This window comes from Cetorhinus maximus, chromosome 2 (genome assembly GCF_964194155.1).
Source record: "Cetorhinus maximus chromosome 2, sCetMax3.hap1.1, whole genome shotgun sequence".
In the NCBI taxonomy this organism is placed as follows: Eukaryota; Metazoa; Chordata; class Chondrichthyes; order Lamniformes; family Cetorhinidae; genus Cetorhinus; species Cetorhinus maximus.
The window spans coordinates 79,643,778-79,669,301 of NC_135880.1; the positions used below are offsets into that span (position 1 = coordinate 79,643,778).

Here is a 25,524-nt window from a genome sequence, read left to right on the forward strand (position 1 = left end):
GCTGCAAAGAACAGTATTTATCCCCTGAACTATACTGTCCCCTACTATATTACTTTTTACTCCCCCCGCCACCACAACTTGATTCGCTCCCTGCATCACGGTGCCATGGTCAGTTTGCTCATCCTCCCTGCAGTCCCTGCATTTGTCCACACAAGTTGCATGAACCTCAAACCTGTTGGGACAATAGCAAGGGCTGAGGCTCTCCATTACTACCTTCTCGATCCCCGTACCTGCCTCACTCATTGTCACACACAAAATCTGAAGTATCTAACCTAAGGGGCGTGACTGACTCCTGGAACAAAGCATCCAGGTAACTTTACCCCTCCTTGATGCATCACCGAGTCCAAAGCTCAGGCTCCAGCTCAATAACTAAGAGCTGAAGTTCCTCAAGCTGCAGACACTTACTGCAAATGTGGCTGCTATGGATCACACTGGTGTCCACCAGCTACAGCTGCAACACATCAACTGTCCTGCCATCTTTATTGTGTTTAATTTACTTAATTAGGTTTCAAGTTTTGAAATATTACTCAACTGTTGTCTGTCATTATACCAAGTAGTTTAACTGGTTAAGCTATAAATTTAATGCAATATTTATATCTCCCCAATATCAGTTTAAACTATTGCCCATGTTTCAGAGGGATGAAATCTTAAAAACTCACCAATTACCTACCTGCTCACCTAATTAAAGCCTCGAATACTCACCAGCTTCTGGAGAATGGGAAAAAAAAGTATATAAGCAGCATGCATGCTGCCACTTTCCTTGCATTCCATGGGCTTCAATTTTGCTGATAAGCCTATTTAATGCATACCTTTTGAAAGTCCATATGTACGACGTCAACCACATTATCCTCGACAACCTCTGTCACCTCATCAAAAAACTTAAGTTAGTTAAACACAATTTGCCTTTAACAAATCTGTGTGGGTTTTCTAAATTAATCCATATTTGTCTAAGCGATTGTTAATTTTGTCCTGGATTGTCGTTTTTAAAAGCTTTCCTAACACCACGGTTAAACTGACTAGCCTGTAGTAGTTGGGTTTATCCTTACACCTTTTTTTTTTAAACAAGGGTATAATATTTACAATTCTCCAGTCCACCACAGTATCCGAGGAGGATTGTGGCCAGCACTGCTGCAGTTTCCACCTTGATGTCTCACAGCATCCTCAGATGTATTCAATCTGGCCCTGGTGATTTATCAATATTAAGTACAGCCATTCTTTCTACCACCCCTGCTTTATCAAACTTTGGCCCATCTAGTATCTCAACTGTCTCTTTCACTGTGGCTTTGGTAGCATCCTCTTCCTTCATAATACAGATACAAGGTGCTTATTTAGCACCTCAGCCATACGCTCTGTTGGTCTCTAATCAACCCTACTCATTTTATAGTCTATCATTATTCACTATCAAAACAATAATTTGCATTTATATAGTGCCTTTGACATACAGAAACATCACAAGGCAAATTAGAAATATGATCAGAAAAAAATGAGCCAAAGAAAAAATTATTAGGTGGTGTGGCTGAAGTTCTGAGAGAGAGGTGGGTCTGAAGGAGAGTCATAAATTAGGTTAGAGACATGGGGAGGGAATTTCAGTGCATGGAGTTTAGCAGCTGAAAGCACAGTGGTCAATACTCAGGCAAAAAGAGTTGGAGATGCATAAGAGGCTAAAATTGGAGGAACAGAATGTTGTAGGACTGAAGGAGTTACAAAAGGCTAACATAGCTCCGCAAGGCCAGGGTGATAGTTGAGCGGATTACTGCCAATGTTTACTGTTTTATTGTCTTATATCTCTGCTGAACCACCTAAAAATCTCCACTCTTAACTTATCTCAACTGTTGGTGGTTTGTAATGTGCACTTTTGTACAATTTTTAGTATGTTTTTGGTTCTGATCAGAGTAGTAATTCGCTCCTCAGGAGTAGCACTGCCACCTCACCCCCTTGTTTCCCTGTGTATTGTTTCCAAAATTGTTATAACCTGGAATATTAAGCTCTCAGTGCTGTCCAAAGCAAAGTTTTGTCTGTTTTGGCCACTATATCATTCTGTTCTAGTTATTAACATTTCTAACTTTCCAATTCTGCTTTGATTGCTTTGTGCATTCACATGATACCACTCAATCATGACTCCAATTTTTGGACCATTAACCCTTTACTGATTTTTTTTTCCCCAAATGTCCCTTTTCCCCTTTCCAACTTTCATTAACTCATTGACTCTTTATTTAATTTTTTTTACAATTTATTTCATAATGCAAACAACAAAGAATTCTAAAACAAAAACAAAAATAGCTGGAAAAACTCAGCAGGTCTGACAGCATCTGCGGAGAGGAACACAGTTAACGTATCGAGTCCATGTGACTCTTCATCAGAAATATTTTGCTTTTATCAACAAAGAATTCTGCTGGTCAGTTCAATTCTTTAGTATTCATAAAATGATACAGTTAGATCCCTTGCCTCCAAGATGGAATAGCCCTGAAAAACAATATAAGAAGCAAATGTTTATATGAAGAGACAAAATAAAGGAAATTTTCAATTTTATTTAATCTTATTGAGTTTTTTCATACTAATCACTTACCGATGGGGAAGAAACAGCATAGGCCCACCGCCATTTTGGCCTGTATCTTTGATGTGTTCCGCCCAACCTTTAGTAGGTTTCAATAGTCTAGATGGGTCTCGTTGTATTTGAGCATCAACCTGGGTAGATTTACAGCATAACAGAAGTTTAACGCGTTAAACCTCTCTCTCAAGGAAAAAGATACTTCAAAATCAGTTTTTCTTCCCTCTCCTAAAGGTGGTGACTCAAATTGCTCTGGAGACCAGGGTTCGAATCCCACCACAAGAGGGTGGAATTGGAATTCAATAAAAATCTGGAATTAAAAGTCTAATGATGACCATGAAACCATCTGGTTCACTAATGTCCTTTAGGGAAGGAAATCTGCCGTCCTTACCTGGTCTGGCCCATATATGACTCCAGACCCACAGCAATGTTGGTTCTTAAATGCCCTCTGAACAAGGGCAATTAAGGATGGGCAATAAATGCTGGCCTAGTCAGTGACGCCCATATTCACTCAGCACAAACCAGCGATTGAGCCTGGGGCCTCCTTAGCCTATATGGGTCAGTCAATACCACATCAGTTGTCAATGACTCAATGAATGTTGTGTTCAAAATCTAGTTGAATGGGCATTTTACCTAGCAAAACAATATCCAAATTCAAGATGAAATAAAGTTTCCTATTTTAGTGTTTGTGAGGGTTTTCAGTATCAGGATGAAGTATTCAAACTTCAGAATTTTATTCATTTGGGACAACAGACAACAGTATTCACCCTGTTTACCTGCTCATTACCTCAAATATACCTTCAAGCCAATTCTCTCAATGTAATCCAGGCTACCCCGTCTGTACCATCTGGCTGCATTTAAAAAATGTAAAGAGCCATCAATATCAAATCCCGCCTACTTAGGTTTTCAAATAATTTACGAACAATTTTTTCTGTTAATCTGAAGTGAATGGGGCCTGTGATCAGGATACTAATCACTGAACCAACTATCAAAAGAGCATTAGAGCATTTTGTGTAAATCATGGTATGGAATAAGAAATATATTCAAGTAACAATACTTTGTATTTGATCTATTCCCTGGTGAGTGGATATAAATTGCATAGCATACCGCTAGATGTGTTTATATTATCCTGTAAAATGAACTTTTGCGACTGCCAACAGGTGCAAGGGAAATTCCACGTTCCTTGATTCAGTTGTTAACTGTACCATGTGCTAAAACAAACACCCAGTCTAGTAAATAAGACAACTAAGATATTAGAACCTTTATGGCTGCAACATCTAACTTAAACTATAAATATACAGGAAGATAAATTTGTTTAACTCTTCATTTGTGAACTTTCTTTCCTCCATTACCTATTGTATTATTAAATTTTACATTTTTGCTTCACCTAATCTATTCTAATTAACATTTCCTTAAATGGACTCTTGGGGGGGGAGCGATTCTCCCATGTATTTGTGGGAGCAAAACCTACAGTTTAATTCGAAGCTTGACAGCCCTCAGTGCTCCAGACTCGAAGACATTCAGTGAATTAGTAGACCTCGTTAAGGGACATTTTCAACCCAAGCCCTCAGTCACAATGCAGGAGTTCAGGTTCAATTCACAAAATAGAGCCCTGAAGGAGACCATTGCTACCTACATGGCGAAATTAAAACAACTAACGGAATGTTAGGATGCTATTTAGCAAAGATTGCTGGATGAAGTGGGTCTTGATTTTAAGAAAGCATTAGAAATAGTGCTTGCGATGGAAAGCGCTGTAAGGGATTCAAAAGCGATTCAAGGTGCACAAAATGGCGCCGTTCTCCTTGTTGGTCAGGAACAGTCAGCCATAAGTTGCTTGAAAAGCCGGGATTCTGCCACGAAGTGGGAAAAAGCCCCCGCTAACCAAAAATTTAGAGGAAACAGCTTAGCAGCAAAGTCAAAAACTAATTTTTATTGACATGAAAACAATCATACTCCTAACTTTTGGCAATTTAAAAAGGTAGAGTGTTATTTTTGTCACCAAAGTGGACACAGTGAAACATTGCAAAGCAAGATTTAAACAGGTTTCCAGGCAATAAATGAAGCCTAATGGTGTGGAAGAGCCAGAAACAACTAATTCTGACATTTATTGTTTTTTATTCATTCACGGGATGTGGGCTTTGCTGGCTGGGCCAACATTTATTGCCCATCCCTAGTTGCCCTTGAGGAGGTGGTGGTGAACTGCCTTCTTAAACTGCTGCAGTCCATGCGGTGTAGGTGCACCCACAGTGCTATTAGGAAGGGAGTTCCACAATTTTGACCCAGCGACAGTGAAGGAATGGTAAACTTTCAGGTGGTGGTGTTCCCATCTATCTGCTGCCCTTGTCCTTATAGGTTGTAGTGGTCGTGGGTTTGGAAGGTGCTGTCTAAGGAGACTTAGTGAATTCCTGCGGTGCATCTTGTGGATGGTACACAGTGCAGCTACTGTGCGTTGGTGGCTAAGTGAGTGAATGTTTATGGATGTGGTGCCAATCAAGTGGACTGCTTTGTCCTGGGTGGTATCCAGCTTCTTCAGTGTTGTGGGAGCTGCACTCATCCAGGCAAGTGGGGAGTATTCCATCACACTCCTGACTTATGCCTTGTAGATGGTGGACAGGCCTTGGGGAGTCAGGAGGTGAGTTACTCGTCACATGATTCCTAGCCTCTGACCTGCTCTTGTAGCCACAGTATTTATATGGCTAGTCCAGTTCAGTTTCTGGTCAATGGTAACCCCCAGGATGTTGATAGTGGGGGATTCAGTGATGGTAATGCCATTGAACATCAAGGGGCAATGGCTGGACTCTCTCGTTGGAGATGGTTATTGCCTGACACTTGTGTGGCACAAATGTTATTTGTCAGCCCAAGCCTGGATATGGTCCAGGTCTTGCTGCATTTGGACATGGACTGCTTCAGTATCTGAGGAGTTGCGAATGGTGCTGAACATTGTGCAATCATCAGCAAACATCCCCACTTCTGACTTTATGATGGAAGGAAGATCATTGATGAAGCAGATAAAGGTGGTTGGGCCTAGCACACTGCCCTGAGGAACTCCTGCAGTGATGTCCTTGACCTGATTCCTTATTCAATATGAAAGTTGGGAAGACAGAGCCAATTACTGTCACATTGCAAGTGAATGGTAAACCCTTAAAAATGAAAGTAGACACCGATGTTTCTACCACTGTGGTAGGGGGACACACTTTCAGATATTTAAATAAAGGAACCCAATGGTTAAATTTGGAACAAGCTTCTACCACGTTGAAAACGTACACAGGCGAAGATATCCAGGTAAAAAATATCACCAGAGTAACTGTTCATTATACACACCAAACAGCACAACTACCAGTGATGGTGGTAGAAGGTGAAGGACCAAGCTTTCCAGGTAGTGATTGTTTGAAAGAGGTTAAATTAAACTGGTCCGAAATCCTCCAGTTGTGAACAGATGGGCTGTCAGAGTTGCTAAAAAAACAAAACACCGTCTTCAAGGATGAACTGGGGAAAATCTAAGGCATTATTACAGGCCAAGATTTACATGGACTCAGAAGCAACTCCTCACTTCATGAAAGGAAGACCGTTGCCATATGTCCTGAGAGCGAAGGTTGACGCTGAGTTGAACTGGCTAGAAAGGGTGGGTGTCATAAAAGCAGTTCAGTTCTCAGAGTGGGCAGCACCCATAGTCCCTGTCCTTAAACAATATCAGACTGTCTGGATTTGTGGGCACTATAAACTAACGGTCAACAAAGCAGCTAAACTGGACCAGTAACCTATTCCCAAGATTGAATACCTCTATGCCAAACTAGCAGGAGGGACAACGTATACAAAACTTGACATGAGTCACATATATCAACAAGAACTGGATGATGCCTGCCGAGAATTTGTGACCATAAAGACCCATAAAGGGTTATATCAATACACGCACTTGCCCTTCGGTGTTTCTTTGGCCTGTGCCATCTTTCAAAGGACCATAGAGAGTTTGCTACAAGGACTACCTCATGTTGTGGTGTACCTGGATGATGTACTGATAACAGGATTAACAGAAAAGGAACACTTGGCTAACCTAGAGGAAGTCCTAAAATGATTTTTAGAAGGAGTGTGTCAAAAGAAGGAAAAATGCACTTTTCGGGCATGTGAAGTAATTCATTTGCGCCACTGGGTAGATGCCCAAGGGTTACACTCTGTTGAAGAGAAGGTTAAAGCAATCAGAGAGGCACTTGCACCTAAGAATGTCTCTGAACTTAAATCATTTTAGGGATGGTAAATTATTATGGCCAATTTCTACCAAATTTATTTATTTTTTATTCATTCATGGGATGTGGGCTTCACTGGCTGCACCAGCATTTATTGTCCATCCCTAATTGCCCTTGAGAAGGTGGTGGTGAGCTGCCTTCTTGATGAATAGGATGGGAATAGAGGGATACGGACCCCGGAAGTGCAAAATGTTTTAGTTGACGGGCAATATGATTGGCGCAGGCTTGGAGGGCCGAAGGGCCTGTTCCTGTGCTGTACTTTTCTTTGTTCTTCATCTTGTTCTTTATCAACATTTCTAGCCCCTCTACATTCACTGCTAAAGAAAAACCAACGTTGGGTTCGGAAGTCATCCCAAGAAGAAGCCTTCATGAAAGTAAAACAGCTACTGCACTCTTCAAATTTGTTAGTGCATTATGACCCGACAAAGGAATTGTGCTAACCTGCAATGCGCCCCCCCCGCTATGGAGTGGGAGCAGTACTACCTCAAGATGGACAATGGTATAAAGAGGCCGATAGACTATGTATCCAGGACACTTACCACAGCTGAAAAAGGATATTCTTAGGTTGAAAAGGAAGGTCTGTCTATTATTTGTGGTGTAAAAAAATTCCACCAATGCATGCATGGGTGACATTTCACGATAGTATCAGACCACAAGCCTCTTTTGGGGTCTGTTTAGCGAGGAACAGGCTATCCCTCCCATAGCTTCTGCACAAATTCAAAGATGGGCTCTAATTTTGGCAGCATATGAATACATCTTTGTACCGATGCCCTAAGTCGCCTTCCTTTCTTTCTTTGCAAGAGAACAATGACCATGTCCCAATTCCCCAAGAGTTCATATTAGTGATGAATTTCCTGGATTCCTCACCAGTCTGTACCAGGCAGATAGGAAACCGGATGAATCTTGATCCAGTCCTATCTCGACTGAGAGACCAAGTGTTACATGATTGGTCCCAGGAAACACTCTAATGAATTGAAGCCATTTTTCAACCGAAGACACGAGATGAGCAGTCATCTCATGTAGTCTCAGTCAAGTAGCAGTGGCTTCACAAGGAAGGGAACAACTTTTAGTAGAGTTACACAGTGCCCATCGGGAATCTCACAAATGAAGACGATAGCGAGAAGTTATCGTTGGTGGCCGGGAATGGATGGCGATATTGAGAAGGTGGTTAAAGACTGTGTGCAATGCCAACAGCTACAAATGTTGTCAGTGGCAGCCCCATTACACCCATGGGAGTGGCCTGGTAGACCCTGGGTGAGATTGCACATAGATTATGTCGGTCCTTTTCTTGGAACCATGTTTCTACTGAATATAGATGCTCATTCCAAGTGGTTAGACATTTATGAGGTTAAGTTGCTGTCAGGCGCTACTATAGGAAAACTATGCCAAAGCTTTGCAATCCATGGATTGCCGGAAGTAATCGTCTCAGATAATGGTACTGCATTTACGAATTTCAAAGATTTGTCAGCCTAAATGGCATCAACCACGCGAAGGTGGCACCATACCATCCGTCATCTAACAGAATGACAGAAAGAGCAGTACAAACCTTTAAGATTAAAGTTAACAGGTGAATCATTGAAAACTAAACCTGCTCGTTTCCTATTTCACTACAGAACAGCACCCCACACTACAACAGGTGCAACACTTGCAGAATTACTGATAAGGCGCTGTCTTTGAACAAGACTAAACCTGATACTTCGCAATTTGGAGGGGAAGGCGGAGAAAAGTCAAGGGAACCAAAAAGGGACTCGTGATTTGCATAGTCATGAATGACAATTTACTGTTGGAGAAGCAGTGTATGTAAGGAATTTTGATGGGGACCGAAGTGGTTACCTGGTAAAGTAAAGTACCATTGACGTACCACATGGAAGTGGAGGGCCAGATCACCCGTAAGCATGTGGATCATTTAAGAAGGGAGATACCCCAACAAAATGATGTTCCACCTGTAACCATTGCTGAACTTGTGGTTCCTGTTGAAGTTGCTCAACCAAGGATAGACATGCCCGATGTCTCTGTCAGAATGGACAACATTGAACTCCATGTACCTAATGAGGTATCTGATGTTAGTGCGGTTCTAGAGAATGTGGTTCCTGCAAAAGAATCGGAAGTTGTGGAGCTACGATGTTCCACGTGGATCAGGAAACCACCTGAAAGACTGAACTTGTAATTTCATGACCTGTGTAAATTTTGCAATGTCATGAGATAAATATCCTTGTAAATACAAAATCTACAAAAAGTTAAAGAGGGAGGAATGTACTAATTATAGTTTTGATAAACGTAGGGCTGTAGCTTTAAGAATACTCCTGTGTTGTAAGATCATATGATGTGTAAACCAATTAGTTAGCAACACGGGAAACATCTAGGAGAGAGTTCTTCTTTAGAACATAACACAATAAGACGTAGCAGCAGAAGTAGGCCATTCGGCCCATCGAGTCTGCACCGCCATTCATGGATGATCTGATAATCCTCAACTCCATTTTCCTGCCTTTTCCCCATAACCCTGGATTCCCTTACTGATTAAAAATCTGTCTATCTCAGCTTGAATATACTTAATGACCCAGCCTCCACAGCACTCTGGTAAAGAATTCCACAGATTCACTACCCTCAGAGAATAAATTCCTCCTAATCTCTGTCTGAAATGGGCGACCCCTTACTCTGAGATTATGCCCTCTGGTCCTAGGCTCTCCCACAAGGGGAAACAACCTCTCAGCATCTACCCTGTCAAGCCCCCTAAGAATCTTTTATGTTTCAATAAGGTTGCCTCTCATTCTTCTAAACTCCAATGAGTGCAGGCCCAATCTACTCAACCTCTCCTCATAAGAAAATCCCTCCGTACCCAGGATCAACCTAGTGAACCTTCTCTGGACTGCCTGTAATGTCAGTATATCTTTCCTTAGATGAGGGGACAAAAATTGTTCACACTATTCTAGGTGTGGTCTAACAAGCGCCTTGTATAAAAATAAAAATACCTGGAAAAACTCAGCAGGTCTGACAGCATCTGCGGAGAGGAATACAGTTAACGTTTCGAGTCTGTAAGACTCTTCAACGGAACTAAGGAAAAATAGGAGACAGGTGAAATATAAGCTGGTTTAAGGGGGGGTGGGACAAGTAGAGCTGGATAGAGGGCCAGTGATAGGTGGAGATTGCCAAAAGATGTCATAGACAAAAGGACAAAGAGGTGTTGACGGTGGTGATATTAGCTAAGAAATGTGCTAATAGGTGACATTAAGGGTAGAAAGTAGGCCGAGCAAGGTAAATAGTCCTAGTGGGGGTGGGGGGAAAGGATCGAAATAGGCTACAAAGTAGAGATAAAACAATGGATGGAAATACATTTAAAAATAATGGAAATAGGTGGGAAAAGAAAAATCTATATAAATTATTGGAAAAAAGGGGGATCGGAAAGGGGGTGGGGATGGAGGAGAGAGTTCATGATCTAAAGTTATTGAACTCAATATTCAGTCCGGAAGGCTGTAAAGTGCCTAGTCGGAAGATGAGGTGCTGTTCCTCCAGTTTGCGTTGAGCTTCACTGGAACATTGCAGCAGGCCAAGGATGGACATGTGGGCATGAGAGCAGGGTGGAGTGTTGAAATGGCAAGCGACAGGGAGGTCTGGGTCATGCTTGCGGACAGACCGAAGGTGTTCCGCAAAGTGGTCACCCAGTCTGCATTTGGTCTTTCCAATGTAGAGGAAACCGCATTGGCAGCAGCGAATGCAGTAGACTAAATTGAGGGAAGTGCAAGTGAAATGCTGCTTCACTTGAAAGGAGTGTTTGGGTTCTTGGACGGTGAGGAGAGGGGAAGTAAAGGGGCAGGTGTTGCACCTTCTGCGGTTGCATGGGAAGGTGCCGAGGGTGGGGGTTGAGGTGTAGGGGGCGATGGAGGAGTGGACCAGGGTGTCCCAGAGGGAACGATCCCTGCGGGATGCTGCCGGGGGGGGTGAAGGGAAGATGCGTTTGGTGGTGGCATCATGCTGGAGTTGGCGGAAATGGCGGAGGATATGAATGTGGAGGCTGGTGGGGTGATAAGTGAGGACAAGGGGGACCCTATCATGGTTCTGGGAGGGAGAGGAAGGTGTGAGGGCGAATGCGCGGGAGATGGGCCAGACACGGTTGAGGGCCCTGTCAACCACCGTGGATGGAAAACCTCGGTTAAGGAAGAAGGAAGACATGTCAGAGGAACTGTTTTTGAAAGTGGCATCATCAGAACATATGCGACGGAGGCGAAGGAACTGAGAGAATGGGATGGAGTCCTTACAGGAAGCGGGGTGTGAAGAGCTGTAGTTAAGGTAGCTGTGGGAGTCGGTCGGCTTGTAATGAATATTGGTGGACAGTCTATCACCAGAAATTGAGACAGAGAGGTTAAGGAAGGGAAGGGAAGTGTCAGAGATGGAGGGGTGGAAATTGGAAGCAAAATTAATAAATTTTTCCAGGTCCAGACGAGAGCATGAAGCAGCACCGAAGCAGTTATCGATATACTGGAGAAAGAGTTGTGGGAGCGGGCTGGAGTAGGACTGGAACCAGGAATGTTTCACATACCCCATAAAGAGACAGGCATAACTGGGGCCCATGCGGGTACCCATAGCCACACCTTTTATTTGGAGGAAGTAAGAGGAGTTTCAGGAGAAATTGTTCAGTGAGAGAACAAGTTCAGCCAGACAGAGAAGAGTAGTGGTGGATGAGGATTGTTCGGGCCTCTGTTCGAGGAAGAAGCGGAGAGCCCTCAGACCATCCCGGTGGGGGATGGAGGCGTAGAGGGATTGGATGTCCATGGTGAAGAGGAGGCGGTTGGGGCCAGGGAACTGGAAATTGTTGATATGATGTAGGGTGTCAGAGAGATCGCGGATGTAGGTGGGAAGGGACTGGACAAGGGGAGAGAGAATGGAGTCAAGATAGCAAAAAATGAGTTCCGTGGGGCAGGAACAGGCTAACATGATCGGTCTGCCGGGACAATTCTGTTTGTGGATTTTGGGTCGGACGTAGAAGCGGGCTGTCCGATCGGTCTGCCGGGACAATCCTGTTTGTGGATTTTGGGTCGGACGTAGAAGCGGGCTGTCCCAGGTTGGGAGACTATGAGGTTGGAAGGTGTGGAAGGAAGATCTGCAGAGGAGATGAGGTCAGTGACAGTCCTGGAAACAATGGCTTGATGTTCAGTGATGGGGTCATGGTCCAGGGGGAGGTAGGAAGAAGTTCAGAGTTGACGCTCAGCCTCTGCGAGGTAGAGGTCAGTGCGCCAGACAACAACAGCACCACCCTTGTCAGCAGGTTTGATGACAATGTCAGGGTTGGATCTGAGAGAACGGAGTGCAGCAAGTTCAGAGAGAGACAGGTTAGAGTGGGTGAGAGGAGCAGAGAAATTGAGACGACTGTTGTCACGCTGACAGTTCTCAATGAAAAGATCAAGGGAAGGTAAGAATCCAGGAGGAGGGGTCGAGGTGGAGGGAGAATATTGGAGGTGGGTAAAAGGATCCTTTGAACAGGGAGAGGACTCCTGCCCAAAGAAATGAGCACAGAGACGAAGGTGGCAGAAGAAGAGTTCAGCATTGTGCCGAGCCCGAAATTCGTTGAGATGAGGGCGTAAGGGTATGAAACTGAGTCCTTTGCTGAGCACTGAACGTTCAGCATCAGAGGCGGGAAGATCAGGGGGTATGGTGAATACACGGCCGGGGCTGGGATTGGAAGATGGGATGGGGACAGAGGGACGGGCAGGGGTGGAGGGTCCTGGATGGGCGTTGGTGTCGATGAGTTGTTGGAGCTTGCGTACCTTTGCACCTGAAAGAGAGACAAAGTTTCTTGTTGAGGCTTCCGATGAGATGAAGAATAAAATGAAGCTGGGGGCACGGGCAGCTTAGAAAAAGGGTGCGTCGGTGCTGCTGGAGGGAGAGGTCGAATGTGTTCATATGGTGGCACATGGCACTGAGTGTGGGTCTCAGGATGCGACGAGAACAGCAGTCCGAGGAGGGTTTTATGTCCCAGATATACCTGTAATCCTGGGTGGGTTCGAAACATGAGGGATGGAACTTCAGTTGAAATCCATGTGGGGTAAGTCGGAGACGGTCACTGAGGAAGGAAATATGGCTGTGAAAGCGGGTTTTAGTAAACACCTTGTCAAACACCAGGAGAGAAATGGAAAGCAATGAAGGTGAACAAGGCAAAAGAGAGAAGCGGAAATCCTGTTGGAGAAAAGAGCAATACTTCTTCAAGGTAGGCATTGTATAGTTTTAGCAAGACTTCCCTATTTTTATATTCCATTCCCTTTGAAATAAAGGCCAAAATTCCATTTGCCTTCCCTATTACCTGCTGAACTCGTATGTTAGCTTTTTCGGATTCATGCAAGAGGACCCCAAATCCTCTTGCTGCAGCTTTCTGCAGTCTTTCTCCATTTAAATAATATTCAGCTACTATATTCTTCCTGCCAAAGAGCATAACCTCAAATTTTACATTATATTCCATCTGCCAAGTTTTTGCCCACTCACTTAACCTGTCTATTAACCCTCTGCAGACTCCGTGTCATCCTCACCACTTGCCTCCTCACCTAATTTTGTAGCATCCGCAAACTTGACAACAGTATATTCACTTCCCTCATGTAAATCATTAATATATATTGTAAATAATCGAGGCCCCAGCACTGATCTCTGTGGCACTCCATTAGTTACAGGTTGCGATCCCAAAAATGCCCCCCTTATCCCAACTCTGTCTTCTATTAATTAGCCAATCCTCTATCCATGCTGATATACTACCCCCAACACCATGGGCTCTTATCTTATGAAGTAGTCTTATGTGCGGTACCTTATCAAACACCTTTTGGAAATCCAAATATATTACATCTACTGGTTGCCCTTTATCTATCCTGCTTGTTACTTGCTCAAAAGAATTCTAATAAATTTGTCGGGCATGATTTCCCCTTCATGAAGACATGCTGACTCTGCTTGATTCTAAATGCTCTGCTATTACATCCTTTATAATAGACTCTAACATTTTCCCAGTGTCAGATGTTAATCTAACTGGCCTATGGTTTCCTGTTTTTTGTCTCCCTTCCTTTTTGAATAAGGGTGTTCCATTGGCAGTTTTCCAATCCTCTGGGACTTTTCCAGAATCTAAGGATTCTTGGAAGATTACTACCAATCCATCCACTTTCTCTGTAGCTACTTCCTTTAATATCCTAGGATACAACCCATCGGGTCCAAGGGCATAATCGGCCTTTAGCCCCAATTGTTTCCAATAGTACTTTTTCTCTAGTGATAGCTATTGCATTTATTTCCTTTTTTACATGCCCTCATTATCTACTGATTTACTCTCTGTCCTACAGAATAGCTACTGTTAGGGAGCCTATAGGCTGCTCCCACCAGTGTCTTCTTCCCCTTGTTATTTCTTACCTCCACCCATATGGTTTCTACATCTTCCGACCCAAGATCATTTCTTGCTATTGTACTTATTCCATCTCGTACGAACAAAGCTACCCCACCACCCTTTCCTTCTTACCTGTCCTTTTGAAAAGTCACATACCCCTGAATATTTAGTTCCCAACTTTGATCTCCTCGTAACCATGTCTCCGTAATAGTTATAAGGTCATACCCATTAACCTCTATTTATGCCGTTAATTCATTTATTTTGTTCTAAATACTACGGTGCATTTAAGTAAAGAGCCACTAATTTTGCCTTTTTACCATTTTTTTCCCCCTTTGACCTATTTTCTGCTTTTTAAAAAAATGTTTGTACACTCTGTCCCTCCCTGTCACAGTCTGGGTATCATTACCTAGTGTTTAGTTATAGTGTTTGATGCACACACACTGCTGTTGCTGTCTTGTAAATAAAGTTCAATGTTTCCACCAAGAAAAGTTGCCTGAAAAATCAACTCTATAACAGGTCCCCAAGACAAATTTTGTTTCCTAGCCACCAGCTCCATCCTTCACTCTGGCAACTGGCTGAGGCTGAACCAAACTATTTGCAATCTTTCTCTCTCTCTCCTTCCAACAACTATTCTGTCATGAATTAGCTCCTCTTTTACATTGTCTTACTCGCAATCTTCTGTTAATCGCTACAAATCATTAATAAGTGCGTCAATGCTTTCTGAGCTATTAGTACTTCCTTAGCAGGACTTCCTCCCTGTTGCTACCTGTGCTTTTTGCTCCAGCATGGGACAAGGCAACTAGATTTACCTCTTTCCTTTACAAATTTGTTTCCGGTCACTTTAAGATATCCTTTCACAGACCTGTTCTTCCTCCCCACTTTTCACTTGCTCAAAGCCTATTATATTTCTATCTTCCTTCAGTTCTGAAGAGAGGTCCTTGACCTGAAACGTTAACTCTTTCTCCCTCCAAAAATGCTGCCAGACCTGCTGAGTATTTCCAGCATTTTCTGTTTTTATTAAGATATCCTTTGGCACTGGACAGGGAACACACCCTATGGAACTGTCATTCATCTGCAGAGCGTGCCATCTATCTCCGATCATGACCACATTTCTATTCTGTTCTTCCCCCTCGGACAGTATTCTAAGCCACTGTGCCTTGTGGCTGTCCTCTTTGCAGTCTTTCTCCATGTCCTCACAGGTAGCAAGTACATTGTACCTATTGGACAGGACCAGTGTCTGGGGGACCTCCCTTTCAACTTCTCTAGTTCACTATCCGTCTCCTGAACAGTCACACATCCCCCTCCCCTCCCCCCTTTCTGAACCTAGGCTTTCCTCTGGGCTGTGACTGTGGACTGTGTTTCTTCAAGAACAACCCAGAAATTCCTCTCCTCCCTCATCTTTTGAAATATCTCTTGTACTATAATGGAGTATGTTAAAGTAAGTCCCATCAAGGGTTAACTGTAATGGTCCATGATGTCATAGAAGGGAGCAACATATACTAATGTGATGTGACACCCTGGGACAGTCTAAAGTAAATGAAAGAGGAAAAGCATGCATGGTCAGAAGTTTGTAAGAGTGTTCACCATAATCTTTAAATAGATTAAAATAAATGTAATGGGGAGGATTTTCCCCTCGTCTGGCGGGCGTGGCAGGTGGGCCCGGGAGCAGCCGTGAAATGTGCTGCCCGTGATCGGGCCCCGATTAATAGCCAACCAGCATGAAACAAGCGCTGGGAGCCTCAGCGCTGCCAGGGCGGGGCGGGAGCACAAGTGCTGAGGCCTGCGCATGCACGGGGCAGCCGTGCTGAAAGCTCTCTGAAGGCACAGAGCTGCCTCAGGGAGCTGAAGATTTTAAAAAACAAAATTTAAAGTTGTTAAAGTCCAGAAAAAATGTCCGCACAGCGAACTCATACCTTTACATGGTGATTATTAAAATCCTGCCCAAATGTTTTTATTTATTTTTTAATTAATTACTGAAATCTCATCCCACCTGTGGATGAGGTTTCACAAAAATTGCAAAGGCTGCCTAGCCTATTCGCCCACCTGCCAACCAAGCGGTTGAGCGGGCAGTGAAAAATACAAATTAATTAATTACTTAAGGCCCTTAATAGGCCTCTTAATTGTTGGCAGGCGCACTGACACCTCTCAGGCGCGCCCGCCGACCGAAAGATCGCGAGAGTGCGTGATGACGTCCGGGCACTTACCCAACATCATTGCGCACTATTTGACTCCAGTTTGGGTCGGGCACACGCCCGCCTGCGGGATGAAAAGTTCTGCCCATAGTGTTTATAGCTAGCAGTCTTCGGAAATCATTGAATCTACTCCAACCCAACAACAGAATAATATATGGTGGCAAGCGGTAAAAAGATGGGGCTAGAAAGATCTCTACATCTATCAGAGAGTCGAGAAAGTTGCAGGCTGAATCAGGCTGAAACGTAGCTAACGTGGTAGGAGAGATTTGATTGATTTCACACTGCATTGGGTGTTGCAGTGAAGCCAGACTGTGAACAGGTCAGCACACTGTTATGCATAATGGGAAACGGTGCGGATGACATTTTAGTTACCCTGGGAATGAATGAGGGTAAAGCCATAAAGGTTTGAAATTACTGATGCATTAATCTAAATAAGAACACCACTGTAGAACACACAACATTCTATAAATATACCCAGAAACATTAGGAAAGCATTAACGCGTTATTAATGATTTGTAGTGGTTAGCAGAAGATTGCAAGTACGACGATGTAAAAGAGGAGCTAATTCGCAACAGAATAGTTGTTGGAGAGAGAGGACAAGACCAAATCTTAAAGCAACAGATACAGATGAATTCGTCAGATATAAAAAGAGATAGGTGCGGCATGAAAAGCAATTAATAGCAGCAACCCAAACTAGCTTTTGTTGGCACGAAAGAGAAAGAAACGGGAATTGTCCTGCCAAAGACTTGCAATACCAATGGTGCAATTTTGGGCAGACCATGCAGAAAGAAAAGTTTTAAAAGGAAACAAAGTCCATGAAGTTGAAACTCTTTCGAGTTATCAACAGTCACAGATTGCAACTCTTTCGAGTACAATCACAGTTCTTGGTTTCCGGGAGTGCGACATGAACCCACAACCCTCTGATTCAAAGGCGAGGGTGCTATGAACTGAGCCACAGCTGACATCTCGTCCATGAAGTTGAAGATTCACAAGACAGAGATACTACTTTAATCTCTCCTAAGAATGTAGAATGGAAACTTTTGCAGTGCAGACATCCTGGTAGAAGGTCTTAGAACACACTTTAAGTTAGATACTGGAGCAGCAGTTTCAGTTCTTTCGGATGCTGAACCATGGTTAAACAAAGACAGTTCTTCAATCATCCTAAAAAAAGCTACACGGACGAGGAGGAACAGAGCTGAAGGTTCAGGGAGAATTAGCAGTTACTTTACAGCACAGAGAGAAAGTAATTACTGAGTTCTGCATGTAATTTAAGATCAGAGTTGTTCACTTTTAAGTAGAAAGGCATATATGGAATTGGATCTAATCTGCAGAATAGAAGAAATAAAGAATAGTGAAGGTAAATCAGGAAACTTCAGAACAGAATTCCCAAGGTTATTTACAGGATTAAGAGAGTGGAGAACAGCTGATCATATGACACTAAGGCCAGATGCAAAACCAATGTGCATACATACACCCAGATTGATTCCACACCATTACTTCCAAAGGTAAAGAAAGAGATTGACTGATTGGTAAGAAAAGGAGTCATTTTACCCATAAAATAGCCAATAAGTTGGTGCTCAGGGATGGTACCAGTTCCAAAGCCACACTGTTCCATAAGAATGTGTTTATCTCACACAACTTAATAAAGCTGTACAAAGTCCATCCAATGATATCAGTAAATGAGAGTTTAGCAAAATTAGGGCAGAGCTCAATATTCTCTAAATGAGGCGCAAACAATGGATTCTGGCAAATTATGTTACTAATGCTATATTACTACCATTATACCATTCCCCTCGTGTACTGCTGCTCAGTGTTGAAGGCACTTTAATCAGCTGCTCATCCTTTCTTCTTGTAAGCACTTTAAATACCAGTTGCTCTTAATATCACTTTATATCTTTGCAATGCTAAGGCAGGAGAAGAGGTAATTAGACTTGGAAACATTGTCCACAAAAACAGACAAGTTTCCAAGATGAAATGATTGGCCTTTTGTCTGTCAAAAATGCAGCCCCATGGAGATTCACTATCTGCTTGGTTAATGCAGAGGATGGCTTTGATTCCAGCCAACTTAAGGGGAGGTGGTGGCAGTGGTATTGACCCAGGGTAATGCTCTGGGGACCTGGGTTCTAAGCCCACCACAGTAGATGGTGGAATTTGAATTCAGTAAAAATCTGGAATTAAAAGTCTGATGATGAAACCATTGCCGATTGTCATAAAAACTCATCTGGTTCACTAATGTCCTTTAGGGAAGGAAGTCTACTGTCCTTACTTGGTCTGCCCTACATGTGACTCCAGACCCAGAGCCCTCTGAACAAGGGCAATTAGGGATGGGCAATAACTGCTGGTCCAGCCAGCAACACCCACATCCCATGAACAAATAAAAAAAATTACTATTAAAGTGATATTTCTCAGTCTTAAAGTTCATATCTTCAAAATTAACAAAGTGCTGAGTTGAATTTGAACATTCAGAGTGAGATCAGACTCGGAAGAGTCAGTAGAGAGCGCCCTTTATTGGGAGAACTAAAATAGCAGATGTCCATCAGATTCCATTTTGACTGAAATGTATCTGGAAGGACAGCTTTAGCTTATTTTCAGCCTTTCAATGAATAGAAATCTGAGCTATCTGCCAGAGCAATACTTCCCTTTAGAAAGTTTATATTAACAAATAGGGATTAATCACAGTGAAGCCCAATGAGCATGTTGCTTTTTCTCATATTAAACTCAGTATGTTTTTAACCTTCTCTTTAAGCTTGGCCAATCTCTTCTCTCGTTCATCCTCCTCCTCTTGCTTTGTTCTTTTCTCTGCCAATTTGCACTCCAACTTTTGAAAATCCTGTATGGTATAAAAAGATAATCAGGAATTGCTTCTACAAAATATCTTCCTTTTTTCTATCTTTCATGAGAAGTTGTATGTGGACGCACTGGCAAATTGAAAATATTTCTACAAAATGTAAGGAGACGACATATCTTAGGATTACACCTCAAAACATTTCTTTAAAATGCAAAATTTTACTAAAACTGATTTATTAAGTACAGAAAAAAAGTATAAGGAAGTGTTTCCATATTTGACTATTAAAAAGTGAAATGAAGTACGTTTTATTTTATCTTAGCAATAAATATTGCTAAACATTATGAAATAGTGTTTATAAACAAATCTAAAAGACTCACCCTTTCTTGAAACCTGGAGATTTCCCTTGCTACAAGCCACTGTCTTTCTTCTTTTTCAGCTTCCTCTCTCGTTTGTGCTTCCAGTCGCAGAAACTCCTCCTTCTCCTTCTTTTGTTCAGCACAATCTTTGAGCATTCTTTTTATTTCGAGCCGCCTCTGATTTTCCTTCCTTTGCCTTCTCATTTTCTCTATTTCTTCCTTCATTTGTTGCTCTGTCTCAAGAGCAAGTTCCAGTTCTTTCTGTTTCTTCCATGATTGCAGCTGAGCTTCCCTTTCTTTTCTCTCCTTCTCAAGTCTGAGCTGTTTTGCCTTTTCTTTAGCTAGATGCACTGCATCCAGTTCCCCTTCTGCCTGTGCTTGCATCCTCAGCAGCTTCACTTTTTCATAGTGCTTTTTTGTTTTCCATTTCTGAATAGCCTGAAAAATAAGTTCATCGGAGATTCAGGTTGACAATTGTCTCAGAGCTATCGGTTCCAATTATGAAGATCCAAGGCTTAATACTGTAATGTAATCTCAAATAATTTCATTCCACATGCTAGGATTTGCACAAGAGCACTACGGTACTGACCTTCTGATTTTCCCTTTCTGCAGGGTTCCTTAATGGGAAATTAAGGATGCGAATCTAAGTTGCACCTCTAATTTATTGAAGCTACTTGCTGCACTACTGAACTGGGTGTTTTGTGATTTTCTTAGTTTCAAAATCAATAGATACATTAAAAACTTCAGCTTGCTACTGAATAGGAAATATAGCCATCAACAGAAACGGGAGAACTCATAATCTCATAATAGAGAACAAGGAAATGGCAGAGCAATTAAACAACTACTTTAGTTCTGTCTTCATGGAGAAAGGCACAAATAACTTCCCAGAAATGCTGGGGAATTAAGGTTCTAGTGAGAAGGAGGAATTGAAGAAAATTATTTTAAAAAGTAGTGCTGGAGAAAATAATAGGACTGAAAACCGATAAATCCCCAGGGCCTGATAACCTACATCCCAGGATACTAAAGGTGGTGGCCATAGAAATAGTGGATGCGTTGGTTGTCAGCTTCCAAAATTCTGTAGGTTCTGGAACAGTCCCAGCAGATTGGAGGGTGACAAATATAACTCCACTATTTTTAAAAAAATGAGGGAGAGTGAAGAAAGGGAATTACAGACCGGTTAGCCTAACATCAGTAGTAGGGAAAATGCTAAAGTCTATTATAAAGGATGCGATAACAGGACACTTAGAAAATACCAACAGGATTAGACAAAATCAGCATGGATTTCTGAAAGATAAATCATGTTTGACAAACCTACTGCAGTTTTTTTGAGGATGTAATTAGCAGAATAGATAAGGGAAAACCAGTGCATGTGGAGGATTTGGATTTTCAGAAAGCTTTTGATAAAACCCCACAAGAGGTTAATGTGCAAAAATAAAGCACATGGGATTGAGGGTAACATACTGACATGGATTTAAAATTGGTTAGCAGACAGGAAACAGAGAGTAGGAAAAAACAGGTCTTTTCTGGAGCGGCAGGTGGTGACTAGTGGGGTACCATGTGGATCAGTGCTTGGGCCCCAGCTATTCACAATATGTATCAACAATTTGGATGAGGGAACCAAATGTAATATTTCCAAGTTTGCAGGTGACACAAAACTTTGTGGGAATGTGAGTGGTGAGGAGGATGTTACAAAGCTTCAAGGCGACTTAGACAGGTTGAGTGAGTGGGTAAATACATGACAGGTGCAGTATAATGTGGATAAGTGAAGTTATCCACTTCAGTAGTAAAAACAGAATGGCAGAGTATTATTTAAATGTGATAGATTGGGAAATGTTGATGTACAAAGGGATCTGAGTGTCCTTGTACACCAATCATTGAAAGTAACCATGCAGGTGCAGCAAGCAGTTAAGGAGGAAATTAGTATGTTGATCTTCATTGTGAGAGGACTTGAGTGCAGGAGCAAGGATGCCTTGCTGCAGCTGTACAGGGCCTTGGTGAGACCATACCTGGAATGTTGTTTGCAGTTTTGGCCTCCTTACTTAAGAAAGGATATACTTGCCACAGAGAGAGTGCAGCGAAGGATCACCAGACTGATTCCTGGGTTGGCAGGATTGTCGTATGAGTAAAGATTGGTCAACTAGGTCTGTATTCACTGGAGTTTAGAAGAATGAGGGGGGATCTCATTGAAACGAATAAAATATCTTTAAGGAAATAGATTTTGAGACTCTAAAGGCATCAAGGGGTATGGGGAGAAAGCAGGTGTATGGCGTTGAGATAGAGGATTAGCCATGATCATATTGAATGGTGGAGCAGACTTGAAGGGCCAAAAGGCCTACTCCTGCTCCTATTTTCTAAGTCTCTATATTTCTATGTTTTTAGAGCCAAAGAGTGTTCTCTGTGTAGTAAATCTTACCAGAAAGAATAATGTGGCAGGGGAAAAAAAACTGAGCTCCTAAATTACAATTCTACTCAACACTTTAAAATATTCTAACCAGATATTTCCTCAAATTCCTACCTCTTTCTGCCTCTCTTCTAGAAAGAGAAACTCTTGGTACCATTGCACGTGCTGCATTATATCCTCATGGGTCCTCCCAACCAAATATTGCAGAGCCTCTTCAATGAATGCTGCCTTTCCTTTGTGTTTTACCCAGACCTTGATAAAGTTTTGATGGTCAAAATCATCCCAGCCACCTTGGCGTCCAGTCCGCTGAAGGAACTTATCAAATTCTGCAATTTCAGCCAATACATTGTCTGGACCAGATTTAATTGATGCTCCTTTTGCCAAAGTGGTCTTGGGTGTCACAGTTGCTGTTGGAGTCTGGGCCCATACTTCTATTCTTTTTTCCACAGCTGAAATTTCCTGACTGCTAGTCTTTTCTTCCTTCAGAAGTTCTTCATATCTTAATTAAAAATGGAACAGAAAACATTTAACAAGCTATGTGGATAAAGGGGAACCTTTGGATGTGCTAAAGCATTTGACAAAGTGCCACATCAAAGATTACTACTGTCAGGGGACTAAGACCTCACACTATATATTTTAATTAATATGTATATATAGATAGATATTGTCATCGATAATTTATAAAATTTTAAAAACTGGACTCATTTTAAAATGGCTGAAGCTATGTCTGTCTGTGACCCTTGAACAAAATGAACTTTCTGGCAGTATCAGGGGAACTTGCACCTCGTTATCTCTGAAGAGACTCTAACAACCCCTGTGGGCTACAGAGACCAAGTTCAAAGGAAACTATACAAAGACAATTTGCATTTCATGAGCCAGGCCTGGCCCACCAGAGCCTACTTGTCTGCTAGGACAAAGGACCCCACGACCTTCCTTTCAAGTCTCAATGGTTCAAACATTTAACCATCTCGGGAACCCAGACGGGGGATACACACCCTTTGTCAAAGACACTGAAGAGTTGGGAATCATGTGGCATGGAATCCTCAGCTTGTGTAACCAGAAATATTGCCTTGCTGTACTCAAAAAAACCTCAATCTGCCATTTTACCATCTACAAGCAGCAGCACAGTAAATGGCCCCATCTACACTGTTTCTACTGGAACTGCTGTACCATTACCTACAAGGCATGCAGAAATGAATCAGCCTATTTCGTTGTGTGAAGTCAATGCCACTGGAAAAGTGAATTATAAAGAACTGCTCTCAGCCTGTCGACCTCCATGAAGAAATAACTCATTGGACTTTGATTCTGAATTCTGGACTCAGACAATAATAATTCTTTTCTCTATGCTCTTTGCTCTGTAAGTCTTTCTTTTCTCTATCCCTCTTTTACTGTATGAGCGCACAGGGGGCTACGAGGCAAAACGCCCCCCCCCCCCACCCCCCGCACCCCCCACCGTGTTTTGAGTGTGGAAATAAACTTAACCCTTTGAGCTCATCCTAGCTCAAGTTTCCTATGGGTTTATTAATAGAAAATTGCATCACACGAAAATTGACGGGTTGGGAAATATGTCACTGCTTTTAAAGGAGGAAGCAAATCAAAACACCTGTTTACGGATGAGTGGCGAGAGGAAAAATCAGGGCTGTTTAAATTAACCCCCTTCCTGCCCACAACATTAAATAAAATAAGAGCTATGGTGCAGGGGGTAACATATTAATATGGATAGGATTGGTTAGCGAACAGGAAACAGTGAGTAGGCACATATATGTCATTTTCGGGTTGGCAAGATGTGACAAGTGGAGCACCATAGGGATCAGCGTTGGGGTTTCAATTATTTACATTATATATCAATTATTTGGATGAAGGGACCAAATGTATGGTTTCTAAATTTGATGATACACAGATAGGTAGGAAAGTAGGTTATGCAGAGGACATAAGGAGTCTGCAAAGGGATATAGAACAGTTAAGTGAGTGGGAAAAAGTCTAGCAGATGGAAGTATAATGTGGGAAAATATGACTTGTTGACTTTAGCAGAAAGAATAGAAAAGTAGAATATGATTTAAATAAGAGGGCTTTTGGAGAGCTCTGAGGTACAGATGGATCTGGGTGTCCCGGTACATGAATCATAAAATGTTAGTATGCAGTTACAGCAAGTGATTAGGAAGGCAAATGAAATGTTATTGTTTATTGCAAGGTAAATTAAATATAAAAGTAGGAATATTTTGCTACAGTTGTAGGGTGTTGGTGAGACCACATATGGAGTTGTGTACAGTTTTGATCCCCTTATTTAAGAAAGATATAAATGCTAATTAGAAGCATTAGCAGGTTCACTCGACTTGGTACCTGGGATGGTTGGGGTTATCTTATCAGCAAAAGTTGGACAAGTTGGGCCTGTATCCATTGGAGTGAGATCATATAAGATCCTGAGGGGACTTGACAGGGTGGATGTTGAAAGGATGTCTCCCCTTGTGGGAGCGACCTGAACTAGGGGACACAACTTAAAAATAAGGGTTAACCCATTTAAGACTGAGATGAGGAGAAATCTTTTCTCTCACAGGGTCGAGTGTCTTTGGAACACACTTTCCCAAAGCGTGGTGGAGGCAGGGTCATTGAATATTTTTAAGGCAGCGATAAGTGGATTCTTGACTAACAAGGGAGTCAAAGGTTATTGGGAGTAGGCGGGAATGTGGAGTAGGGGCCATGATCTTATTGAATGGTGAAGCAGGCTCGAGGGGCCAAATGGCCTACTCCTACTTCTAATTCGTATGTTTATTTGTACATTGAAATTATAACTAAATGGAGCTCAATGGTAAGTTCTAAAGGTAAGTTTTAAATAAATGTGTATTTATACATACATACATGTGTATATTTTATATATATAATACATGTTATAATATTTATATATATATATAATATACACACACACAAAGACACACACACACAACGCTTTTATTTGTCTTTCCCCACCCTCAGCCTGAACTCATTCCTGCATTGGTGAATCTGACTCAATTCTAGACAAAATCAGCTGATCTAAACTTTCTGGTTTGTCATCTCATCAGTCATTATGGATCCTTTTATACTGCAATGCTTGTGCTGCCTTGTCATGTATCTGCGAGTGAAAGAAACAAGATCTCTGCTGCCCCACCCTGTAGAGGATTCACTCCTGAACAAAAGCTACAAGAAAAAACTGAGTAAATGGAGAACATAAAAGTGTTTATTCTAAATTTTCAAGAGGTTGGACAGTTAGGCTTGCTGTTATTTTAAGTTAACTGAAATTTACTGAACTTGGAAGATATGTAAACTTGTTTTCTAACAGATGCATGCATGGTAACCAGTGAAGCTTGTGGACTCTGATGCAAACTTCCTCTACAGCATTTCATGAAACTTCCCCAGCAGAGGAAGAAGGGATGGGAACAGTGGTGGGTTGGAGCAGGTGGAGGATTCAAAATTCCTCAAAGGAAAGGCAAAAAAACTGGCATGACTGGGTGATAGGAAAGGAAGGTGACAGGAGAGATGGCCCCTTTATCACTGCAAATTGCTCCCAGCTCTACACCACCAATGACCTACATGTGCTTCATCCTAGTTTTATAACTTTCTCTCTCGAGACATAACCTACATTTGTCATTTCTAATTGTACTACTGGCTGTTTTTCCACA

The 25,524-nt window shown here is 42.2% G+C and overlaps 1 protein-coding gene across 2 annotated transcripts in view; it reads right to left on the reverse strand.

Annotated features, from left to right (window-relative positions):
• Positions 1–2,228: 2,228 nt before the first annotated feature.
• ccdc112 (coiled-coil domain containing 112) overlaps positions 2,229–25,524 on the reverse strand; it is a 30,458-nt gene continuing 7,162 nt past the window's right edge. Inside the window, exons 6-10 of one of the 2 annotated variants that reach the window (XM_078566395.1) lie at positions 21,986–22,370; positions 19,492–19,908; positions 19,061–19,156; positions 2,567–2,685; positions 2,229–2,463 (exon numbers count right to left, since the gene is read on the reverse strand). In XM_078566395.1, coding sequence (XP_078422521.1) covers positions 2,433–2,463; positions 2,567–2,685; positions 19,061–19,156; positions 19,492–19,908; positions 21,986–22,370 — 1,048 coding nt within the window. In that variant the 3' untranslated portion in view covers positions 2,229–2,432. Of the gene's footprint in view, positions 2,464–2,566; positions 2,734–19,060; positions 19,157–19,491; positions 19,909–21,985; positions 22,371–25,524 lie in introns of those variants that run through there. The other variant, XM_078566403.1, reaches the window with a different exon arrangement.